Source organism: Syngnathus leptorhynchus, unplaced genomic scaffold (assembly GCF_054491065.1).
Source record: "Syngnathus leptorhynchus isolate UIUO unplaced genomic scaffold, UIUO_Slep HiC_scaffold_650, whole genome shotgun sequence".
NCBI lineage: Eukaryota > Metazoa > Chordata > Actinopteri > Syngnathiformes > Syngnathidae > Syngnathus > Syngnathus leptorhynchus.
The window spans coordinates 1-11,192 of record NW_028232527.1 but is presented as its reverse complement, the minus strand read 5'-3'; the positions used below and the strand labels follow the sequence as shown (position 1 = coordinate 11,192).

The following is an 11,192-nucleotide window of genomic DNA, read 5'->3' as shown; positions in this document are numbered from 1 at the left end:
TTCCCTAATGAAGTGGCCTGTGATTAGGTACACCTGAAAATGGCAGTGTACCTAATAAAGTGTCCGAGTGACGTCACAGATTGAACAGCCAATCACAAAGTGGGGGGTTGTTTGGGTGTGGCACTTTTCACTTTCATTTAAATTTTGACCATGAATTTTCCCTAATGAAGTGGCCTGTGATTAGGTACACTTGAAAATAGTGGTGTACCTAATGGAGTGTCCAAGTGACGTCACTGATCAAACAGCCAATCAGAAAAAATATTCACTTGTCTGTAATCCATCGTAAAGTGAACATGTCCATGTTTCCTTTTTGTCCAGACGTCCTTTATGTACTGTACACTACCTAATAAAATCGAGGAATTTCCCCGGCGAAATGGCAGAATGGGTTATAACTTTACCTAGTGATCCGAAGAGCATGGTTCGTGTCCTACACGAAGCAGACTTGGAGCTTAAGTTTATAGCGTAAGACTGCCGTTCATGCTTTATGAAGCGGTTCATGTAATGACGTCAAGCTACCGCAAGATAGCAGTGCCCCCATTCACTTGTATGTAACCCAGTGTAAAATGAACATGTCCATTTTGCCTTTTTCCCGCGATCGACCAATAGGGCTTGGCGATCGACTGGTGTAATGACGTCAAGCTACCGCAAGATGGCAGTGCCCCCATTCACTTGTATGTGACCCAGCGTAAAATGAACATGTCCATTTTTTCCTTTTTCCCGCGATCGACCAGTAGTGGCTTGGCGATCGACTGGTGTAATGACGTCAAGCTACCGCAAGATGGCAGTGCCCCCATTCACTTGTATGTAACCCAGCGCAAAATGAACATGTCCATTTTGCCTTTTCATCAGACTGACCTAACAACTAACAATTATTCTCCTTTCATGTCATTGTTTACATGTATGCGTGTACATATATACAGCAAATGGAGAGCTTGTAAAAAGTTAACATGACTCAGGCGATAGCCCAAATGACAACAACCTGAAGAGATAGCTGCTCGCTGAAGCGGAAGTGTACGGAAGCCGAGAAAGCTCAATTCAAGTCAGGCAAAAGCGCTTCTTTGGATATTGCACATGTACGGTATGTGTATGAAGAGATGTCTTTTAAAAGAGTCTAATTGTGGAATATCAAGCTCAATTGCAATTACGGGGGCTCTTCTTAAAATGTTGGTGCATATCCTTCTACCTTGAGTGTATTTACACCAAAAGTTCCAGAAAGTTCTTCTTGGACCTGCTGTGTCTTTTATTGAACAATGCAAGTATAATCATGACACTATCTGCTCATGATTGAAAGGTTCTATTTGACACTTTTACAGAATATACAGTGTGATTGCAGATTAACAAGTGATAAAAGACACAGTAAATATAGATCACAATTCAGCACTACCGGGGATGAACAATATTTTGATGTACTGTAAGGCTTATAAAAGAAGATAAGCGTGCTATGTGCTACATTATGAAAAAACATCACTGCCATTGTTGTCATACTTGTGGATAAACAAAATGTATTTACGCAATTAGTGGCCGTCTCGCAAACAAACAAAATGACATTTCTACAGCACATTACATTTGGTTTTAGTAAATAAATCCAATGAAATAAATAAATGAACAATAATAATAATATGCAAAAAGTACATACATTTATAATAGCACCATAATGCCCACTGCCCATCTGCAGTTAAGTAAATTAAAGCCCCTGGCCACTAGTTGCAGAAATACAGTATCATGTTTTTTTTTTGTGATGTGACTCAATTATATCATACAAACTAAACTTCAGATATATTTCTTTCAAGACTTCTATCGTGGCTGTGTGACGGTCAACAGCTCATTTTCCAATTGTTTGCATTATTGTACAGCGCAGAGTTTAAATGGGCTCCACTTGAGGTTCGGTGGGCGGGGTCGCGATGTCTTCCAGCAGATCGGCGTCAGGTTCGGTCACCACCACGGCTACCTGCTCACAGACAAACAGTTGTTCTTGAGTGTGTGTATGCATGTGTGTGTGTGTGCGTGCAGTACCTGGGATGGAAAGGGCTCGGTCGCCGCAGGGGGAGTGGCTCGAACAGCGTGAACAACCGGCGATGGTGGTGGGCGGGTCTGTGGGTAGCGAGGTCGCTCACTTGGAGCCTGAACAACAACAACATTTTAAAATAAATGAAAATTCAATAGTTAGACAAGTTGGATACAGAAGTGGAGTTGAATCAGATCAGAACACGTGGCTATTTATAGAAATGAAAAAAAGATCATGTCCAAATGGAAAGGCAGGTGAGGTCATGACCTGAGTCCTGCGAGCAGCGAGCACGGTCAGACCGAAGAGCATGGCGGTAATGCAGATCAGCAACTCCAGCACCAGGAAGATCACCAGCGTCCCCAGGATGCCATCAATGAGCATCTAAACAAAGCAAGACCTACTCGTTTAGCACAAAAGCAAAAATGTCCCACATGGGCTGAATGCATAAACAAAAAACAAAAAAAAGAGAACAAAAAGAAAATGTACGATGGCTGTCTGCTTACTTTGCACTTTTGCTCGACCAGCTCGGTGCATTTCCTGAAACAATGTAGCTGCGAAGACAAAACATAAAAAAAGTTGGCTTTGGGGCCACTAATGCGTAGAATTTAGAATCTAGTATTGCAGCACTGATCTCTAATGGAAAAGATAATTAAGAAGCACAAAAAAGGATATGCTAATTTTAATATCCTGTCAATGATGTTTCGCATTTATGTTAGCATTAAGCTAGTAGACCTTCCTTCCATCTTGCAATCACATTGTTTCAGTCTTGCACCGGACAAGACTCGCTAAATGAAGCGAGCGCTACTCACGGGACATTTAATTATCTAACGAGGTGCAATGCAAGCGCTGGCTGTAGTTGCATTACCACGGCGTGGTACTCCAGGCGGCGGCAGTGTTCGCAGTGGTACGAGTCCTGCCTGTACGGGAGGTGCTTGGACATCAGCCCGAGGGCGGCGGTGGCGAACGCGGCGCTGATCAGATGGAGAACCAGGGCGCATTTGACCTGCAAAACCACCAGAAACAACAATTTCTTATGTCTTGGTGAAGCAGCATGTGGCTCTTTGCTTTTGAAAGCCCACTCACCCAAAACAGAGTGGGCCTCCTACCACTGTGGATCAACACAGACCCCGACAAGATGACCTGGTAGAAAGAAGTGGATCAGTGAAGGAGGTCAAAATTCTGAACAAACCTAAATGTTAGCGCTAGCTCCTCCCACCTGAACGACCACGACGAGGAAGAGCGCCACGTCGGCCGTAAAGTGGATCTCGTGCTCCCGGAGCACGGACATGCTCAGGCACAGGATCAACACCGCGATGACCAGCTGAATGGCCTGAAGAGGACAAGGCAGTTGCTATTGTTTTTTTTTTCATCTTAGATGGCATGTTTCAGCAAACAGACAGCATGTTAGCATGTTTTGTTGGTCTCATGGTTCCATTCTGACTAGCTCACCCCCAAAGTCTTTGGCTCCATCTTGAAGTGGGATTGTAGCTGGCCCGGGCTAAGAGTCCCCGGCGGGGGCGTCGTTTCTTTCGGATCGTTCTGGGACATCTCGATACCTTTGTGATTGTGTGGACAAAAGTTTTGGGACATATTTACAGGATGTGGTGGGAACCATGCATGCAATAAACATAAATTTGATGGGTGCATGAGTCGTCACTGTGTCCTCTAGCAGACTTAGACCAGAGAGAGAGGCCTCTTAAAGAGGCAGGTGACGAGCCAAATCATTAGGCACACCATCGATCATGTTCAAAACACTTTATCACATGCTGTGCAAATGCACATTTTGATTTTACAATTTTCACTTATTTCCATCACTGCTGCCATTTGTGGATGATTAAATCAAATTGCTCAAGATACACTGCAGCAAAGTGGGAGGTGACTGCAGTATGACTTTGGGTGTGCTCTGGAATGACATCCAGCACTCGTGCATCTCATGAGAAACATATACAAATAGAAAAAGGTGTTCTTACCTGTGCCGAGTCACCAAGCAACCTCTTGTTGTTGTTGGACAGGCAAGCTGCTAAAATTAGAGTGTGAGATTGTGTATATGTGTGTGTGTGTGATGGCACTGCAGCAAACGGGCCGCTGCAGACTTTTTGCAGACTTGCAGTCCGGGAGAGAGGAAGGAGGGAAGGGAAGCTGTCTGGTGATGTCATCATGTGATGACGTTGCTCAATTTATTGAAAAATTTATGTAAATGTTAAATATAACCAAGAGAGAAAATAACATCCATGTGGTGATTGCTTATATAATAAATGTGGAAAATGCGTTGTGTTTTTTAAAAATGCTAAATACTAATGCTAAAATATTTTGAAAAAAATTAAATGTGTAAAATGAAACCAAATATACATGTTTTAACTATATACATATTCATAAAAGAAGTTTCTACCTTTATTTTTTTTTTTAAAACACGTATCTTCAGAATTTTTTTCTAGGGTGCGTTTAATATTTTTGGCCACGTGGTAGCGCTACAGAGCCCATTTAAAACTTGATACAGTAAACACAGCACAGTGTATTCTGAAACGTATACTGCACAAAGCTAATAAGGCTAAATCCTGAGTGACATCGAAAGACATTCACATAACACAATATTTATTATGATAGTGGTTGGAATTCAGCGTCTTGCTTTTTTTTTTTTTTTCTCTATCGTGACAGCTGTGTTTGCGCCCTACTGATTCGGTCCAGATGTGAAAATAGACCAATCCGACCCCCTCAACAAAAAAAAAACAAAAAAGAGCATCCAAAGGGAGTTAAACTTAAGTCCTTGGATGATCAGCATATTTGGTCACCCCCCCCCCCCCTGAAGGAGTGAATTAAAAAGTGTCAAAAAGCACATTAGTACCATGTTCACATTTAACATTCAAAATGAACACAGGGAATAGTTCAGCAGTCACATTATGACAGGGTCCAAGTGTGTAGCAAAGGCACGTTGAGGAGCAGCAATGCCATCCTATAACACGTCACCGTTGAGTAGAAAAGAAAAAAACCCATATAAAAGACTTCCATAAAGTTTGTGATGTGCCCGACGTGTGCAAACATTGAGTTCCTACTAACAATTGACATTTTTCGTACCAAAGTCTACTAAAATAAGAGGACTGTATATTTTGCAGTCACGTGGCATTAAAAGTGGGTAAGCATTCCCTAAAGTGAAAATGTGTTTTGAAAAATATTCTGGGAAAATAACCATTTGATCTTTGTCACATTATGACAAGTACAGCAATATTTATTTATTTTTTATTCCTACCTGGAGTGCCGGTGCTCAAATGGGCGTGTTGGGCAAGTGTCCGTTGGAAGCGGCAAGCCCGTTGGAGATGGCGGCCTGGACGTGGCCGTTGCGTTTGCTCTGCGCGGGCCCCACTTGGAGGGCCTCTTGCTCTTCTGAAGTCCGTCTGTCCGAATCGGCTACCACTTGCTGCGGCACGGTACGGCTATGCCATCGCTCTCTGACCACAAAGAGGAGGATGGTGAAGAGCACGCTCAGGCAAAGCACTAAGAGGACCGACACGGCCACCAGTTCCTTTAAGTAAGAAGGGGTCTGGGATGACAGAAGCGAGTCCCCGTCTTGGTAGACAGCCTCATTTGGTGTGGCTTTCATCATCCATAAGGAAAAGTTGCGGCCCGGCTGCGTGGACTCGGGTCCCTTTGGGCTGGGTAGGGGGCCGCTCTTCTGCTTGACGTGGTAGACGGCCATGGTCTGCCGGAAGCCGTTCTCGGCGGACAGGCACAGGTAGTGGCCCAGAGTGGCGGGCGTGGCCACGAAGCTCAGGCTACCGTCGTCCAGGTGGAGGTAGAGCTCCGGCGATAGGCGGCTGTTGGGGCGCTCCCACGATTGGCGGGAGAGGCGCGAGGCGGCGGGACACGTGAGGCGTACCACCTCGTGCAGGGATACCGACAGCTGCTCACCTGCGGGACAGGGAGCTGATATACAGATGACAACTGGAGCTGAATTTTCTTGGCTTTTTTTTTTCCTCTCGTACTTCTGGACTGAAAATGTGGCTTACCTGCTGGGAGGTTGCTCGGTCCAAAGCGAGCTCTATGCACGGATGCGGCGCTCTCGCACGCCTTCTCCACGTTGCCTCTCTCCACGTCCTGGCCCAGGTGGGTCCCGGAGACCCCCACGCAGGCCCGGCGGGTGGCATCCCACCCACAGAAGGGGTCCCGAGCAAGGACGCATTGGGCGCAGGTCCAGTAGAAGGAACAGTTGGCCGTCGGGAACCTGAGCACGCCCTCCGATGTACCGACGTAGATCAAGCCCTGTTGAAGAAATGACGGCAGCTAATCTTGTGAGACTATTTCAATATTTACTATAAAGAAAAAAAATGGCCATTGGAGTCAGATGGAATGGCTGTACTTTGGGTATGGACAGCTTGAGGCTCTTGACAGGTTGAGGTTTGAGGAACACCTGCACCTCCTCCACTACATGAGCACCGCTCTGCAGCAGCACCGCTTTGTGAAGGTACCCCGACTCTGAAACACCATCAAAGACGTTTGAGCTCTTCGCAATCCTGAAAAATACTCTCACAAAGTAGCCTCACCTGTGAGGAGAAAGAGGACCATGTAGTCCACGCCGTCTGTCGCCCGGACCCTCTGGACTGCCAGGTGGCTGTAGCGGTGCTCGGCGGACACCATGGTAGGACCTCCGCCCGCTGGCCGTACGCTGTCGTCCGCCAGGAAGTTCTCCTTGACGAAGCGAAGGGCGTTGTCTGATGCGTTGTGCAAGCCGCACTGAAGATGTGAGGAAAGGAGAGCCTCAGATGTTTATTCATTCTTCAATATTCCACAGCCAGAAAAATATTTGCATCTCGGTGACATTGACCTGGCCCGGGTTAGCCACCCTCTCTTGCACCCTGGTGCTCCACTGCAGCGTGTCACGGTTGAGAACCTTGTAGCTGCCCGAGAAGGCCGACTTGATATCCGCCAAGCGGAACGAGCACACGGCCGACAGTCCCGAATTGATTGACCTGGGTTAAAAGGGCAAACAAAATCAACGACGCGTGACTCGACATGGAAAAATGATACAGTGTGAAGGAGAAGACACGCGGGATGCCTGATGACCAATCACGTGTGGAGAATTTTTTCTTCCTTTTGTTCTTGCCAGGAAAAAAAAAAATCCTCTTAACTTCCTTAAAGAAACTGCAGCTGTAATAAAGTTCTCTACATAATAAAGGAATAAATAAAATTGACTTCAAATATCCTGGGAACAGTTGAACCAAAAAAAATAAATAAATATGAAGGAAAACATCTTACTGACCATTGCGAGGTGAAGATGCCGTAGAAAAGCGTGTCGTCCGTCGGCGCGCCCTCGGTTGGCGCCAGGCTGTCGATGTCCTGGATGACGTTATAGGGTAGCTCGCCGTCCGCCTGGCACAGTAGCTGCGCTTTGGCGAAGGTGGTCCAGCGCCGTTGGAGCGTCCGCTGACCTCCGACGTCGCTCTAGGAAAGAACAAATCGGAAAACAAGTCTAGTCGATCCTGCGTCATATCGAATTCACGCGAGTTGGCCTGGTTCCCGTCTATTCGTTCTTACCGTGCAGACTTGGGAAACGCGTGAAACGATGAACTTGTCGACAAAGTCGTACTCCCGGCCCACTTCGCTGAAGAAAAAGTAAATTTTGCCCTCGTCCGGAACGAAGGTGGAGCTTATGAAAGTCGGATCTGCACGTAGAAAGGGAAAAAAAAAAAAACTTCATATGCTGAACAACAAAATGACCGTGCCCTCCGCAATGTCCTTACCCTCCAGCCATCCCAGCGTGTCGTCCAGTTTGAGGTCCACGCGAGAGCCTTCGCTGAGGTGACGGGAGATGAGCGGCCAGTTGCCACGGTAGTCGGCCACCGTGCCCGTGTACAGCTCGCCGTCTGGCGACACATCACGACAGGCATGTTCGTTTTGATTGACAGCTCTTCCGTGTGTGGTGGTAACAAATGGACGGGAGCAGTAAGCTAACACTTTAGCGTCACGGACCTACGATGATAGCGGTGTTGCGCTGGTAGGGGTCATAAGGGCAGCGACCTCGTCCCTCGTCGACCTTGAGGCTCATCGTTAATGTATCGGAGTTCTGGAAAAGTAAATTAAGACGCACGCCAGGGAATATGGAATTTGTGATTAAGTCGGTCAGTCAATTAAATCGATCGTTTCGACTTTGTATACAGAATGGATATATTTACGCAAGGCAAACTTACGATGTAGATACAACGTGGACTAAAGGCGAATGTTCCACAAGCGTAGAGGTGAGTGGCGTTCAGGAACAGCAACACACGGATGAAATTTGGACAGTCCGTCTGGAAAAGGAAAGAAAAGAAAAAGTTGGACTAAAGAACAAGAATTGGATCGTGAAATGTGTGCAAAAAAAGCTACTTGCCATCTTCTTGCCTTTCATAGAACATTGCTCCAGGTCTTTCTCCGAAGGCTTCCAGTCCAACTATCAGAAGAACGCAATGTTCGGTATTGTACATCTCCCACTTAGCACGCCTTCCCTTACCTTGTTCCTCAGGATTATGGTGTCCTCGAGGCTGACGTCCAGCTCTAGCACGATGTCACGGCCGCCCACGAAGAGAGTATCGCCGTGGTCGCCGAGGAGCAGCGTGGTGGTGTTGCCCACGTCGGCACTGCTGAAGCGGGTGAGGAGTCGCCCGGGACTGCCTGTGATCGCATATGAAGATCAGAGAAGAAACGGCATGTACGTGGAATGAAGAAAAGTCTTCACTCACCCATTGGGAAGGAGACCCGAGCCATCGGGGTGGTCACAGAGGAGCTCACGCAGCACAGCAGAGTCACGGCAACGGCGAGCAAACGGCAGCCACTTTCCATCGTGGCGCAAAGTTGACGTGGAGGGTTGATGGTCCTCAGTGGGGGGGTCAAAGAGACGCTGAGAGCAGGGGCAGCGACCCTCGCTGTGACCCCATTTTTCCGTTGGCACCCATTGTTGAGACAGCTTAGAGGGGCAGATTACAAGCAGGTTTTATATATACAATTGGAGTTATGTAGAAAGACAAAAAGAGAGACTTCCATCTTTCTTTATTAATGAGGATACAGGAATCAAATAGCATTGTTCCTATGCAGTTCTTAATCCAGTTATTTATAACGTTACTAAGCAAGAAAGTGAATTAAATGAGGGCAAATCGAACATTAAGTCAAGACACAAATGGGAGTTTGTATTTTACGACGTTTATGTGAGCGCTTAAATACCACACACGCACTAAAACCCTGCTACGTTAGCTTACATGCTAACAGTTAGCTCTTCACCGAGCCGGTTCACTATTAAACTAAATCCTGCAAATGTTGCCATTAAAATACACGATGAACAGATGAAATATGCGATTGGATGTTTGCATGAGCCTCCCATAAAAGAGCATTTCATGCAAACAACCTTTTTTCTTCGTATCGTCGTCTTTGTGCAAAACATTTAAAGCCATAACACAAACAAGGTGTGCACATTGCAAGATAGCCATAAATGATTTCAACTCGCTTACGTATCGTCCGGTACCGCCGGTTCTATCCCCCCCCCACCACGGAGAGCTTAAAGCAGGAAGCGGCTGCAAGGCAATCGCGTGTCGGCGCGGCGAAAACGCTGACCGTGGAGGGCGTGAGTGGGTGAGAGGGAGAATTGGGTCTTTACTATGTCAACAAATTGCCTCCGCCCACCAGTGGGGCCGAAGACACACGACTGGTGGTCCCAGTGTGCCGTGTGACAGCCAAATTTTGAAGCAACCTGTCAATCACATATTCTCCAGGTCAACAGTCAAAGATGCTGCACAAAATAACACTAATTTCGCCATTTTTCTATCCAACATTACCCAAATCATTTTATTTATTTACATACAACCAACGTTTTCACCAATTTTGCAACAAATTGATCAGGAAAATAAAAATCTGTAGAAACAATCATTTAATATCAACTGTTATACATACATTTACTCTACCATGGCTCGATGGACGGATATCAATTGTTATATATTTTTGTTACAGTCTGTAAACTATAAAAAAAATTGTTTTGCATGCAATCTACGATTTGCAGTGTACAAGGCGTGACTAGTACAAAATCTTCCAAGTGGGTACAGACTGTTCAATCCACACAAGTTTAATTAATGTCCACCATTTAATTAATCCCAAATCTGGTTTGTTGGGGATTCCCCCGCCCGGTGCGTGATTTTGCAAAAGTACCTGTCAGATCTTTAACCATCCATCTTCTCCGAGTAGACGAACTCCCATTAATTTTCCTGCATGGACAGCAGAGCAGTCAAAGCTCACCACCGATCTTGAGTCATTGAATTTCATTGAAACAAGTTAACCTCGAAAAAGCAGGGAAAGGTAGGGAGAGGCTAATCAGAAGTAAAGGAGATTAGTCAAACAGGATTAACGGGGTGACCTGAAAACAGACACGTGGTCAAAAAGCCGGGTAAAACTACCACCCACAACTTGATGCAGCATTTGTGACATCATTTCAACTTTTGCAACTAATTGAAATACTGTCAACCCAAAAAATTAAATACTATACCACTGTGGTGTCGTTGATATTGACCAATATTAGTTGTCTCTCGCGCCCCCCAATGGCCGGCAACAGCCAGTAAGGGGCCCACTGAGGGGGGATTCCCAACATTGTGTCGATGCCGAAGGAGTGACGTCAGGAGTTGGCGTGGGTTGGAGGACCTCATTTTGAGTTTGTTGCCACCGCCTGTTAAAGCCAACAATGTCTACCTATTTTATTGTCGTCGTTTTGTACAAGCATAGAAAACATGAGAACAATTTTGATTCTCAAGCACTGTGACAACATACCTCGAGATTAATTGTGCACAAGGAATGAATTTATTCAAACATTATTTCACAAACTGATTCTACTCAACGCTGATCTCACCCAACTGCCAATAAAATACATTTAATAAGTAAACAATCTTTTTGGACTATACATGAGAAAGGAAAAAAAAAACAAAAAACATGAATGTGAGTTAATGATTAGAGCAGGTATGACCTTTTGTACCCTTTAAATTTGATGGATATGACGAGATTATTCATTTCTGTTATACTTTGATTAAGAGCACCAGCAATCCCACTTTGCTGATGGAAGGTTAGTTTGTTAACTCAATAAAACGAACAAAAACAAAAAAAAAATGCAAAAGCTTTTTTTTGTTGTGTGAATCGATTTGGTAAGAGAGAAAACTAGCCTGCTTTGATTCTGGATTTTATTACACAA

The 11,192-nt window shown here is 45.4% G+C and overlaps 2 protein-coding genes across 8 annotated transcripts; both read right to left on the bottom strand.

Annotated features, from left to right (window-relative positions):
• Positions 1-1,299: 1,299 nt before the first annotated feature.
• On the bottom strand, positions 1,300-4,462 carry LOC147036388 (uncharacterized). 3 transcript variants are annotated; one of them, XM_085905281.1, is made up of 9 exons: positions 3,976-4,462; positions 3,455-3,561; positions 3,222-3,335; positions 3,089-3,145; positions 2,871-3,008; positions 2,509-2,556; positions 2,273-2,386; positions 2,014-2,121; positions 1,300-1,948 (listed from the first exon to the last, which is right to left on the bottom strand). In XM_085905281.1, the coding sequence occupies exons 2-9, from the start codon at positions 3,551-3,553 to the stop codon at positions 1,862-1,864; spliced, it is 765 nt and encodes a 254-aa protein (XP_085761407.1). In that variant the 5' UTR covers positions 3,554-3,561; positions 3,976-4,462; the 3' UTR covers positions 1,300-1,861. The 3 variants fall into 3 exon arrangements, with proteins under 3 accessions (XP_085761407.1, XP_085761406.1, XP_085761405.1); XM_085905280.1 differs by lacking the exon at positions 3,976-4,462 and having other exon boundaries at positions 1,300-1,951; positions 3,455-3,654; XM_085905279.1 differs by lacking the exon at positions 3,976-4,462 and having other exon boundaries at positions 3,455-3,654.
• A 155-nt stretch (positions 4,463-4,617) lies between these two features.
• On the bottom strand, positions 4,618-11,186 carry LOC147036387 (semaphorin-4A-like). Of its 5 annotated transcripts, XM_085905277.1 has the most exons (15): positions 10,500-11,186; positions 10,166-10,221; positions 8,713-8,936; positions 8,484-8,644; positions 8,364-8,423; positions 8,185-8,283; positions 7,967-8,060; positions 7,738-7,860; positions 7,532-7,659; positions 7,257-7,438; positions 6,822-6,966; positions 6,541-6,730; positions 6,357-6,472; positions 6,007-6,259; positions 4,618-5,923 (listed from the first exon to the last, which is right to left on the bottom strand). In XM_085905277.1, exons 3-15 carry the CDS (start codon positions 8,810-8,812, stop codon positions 5,265-5,267), a joined length of 2,310 nt encoding a protein of 769 aa, XP_085761403.1. In that variant the 5' UTR covers positions 8,813-8,936; positions 10,166-10,221; positions 10,500-11,186; the 3' UTR covers positions 4,618-5,264. The 5 variants fall into 5 exon arrangements, with proteins under 5 accessions (XP_085761403.1, XP_085761402.1, XP_085761401.1 ...); XM_085905276.1 differs by having other exon boundaries at positions 10,166-11,186; XM_085905275.1 differs by lacking the exons at positions 10,166-10,221; positions 10,500-11,186 and adding an exon at positions 9,475-9,665.
• Between the last annotated feature and the right edge of the window lie 6 nt (positions 11,187-11,192).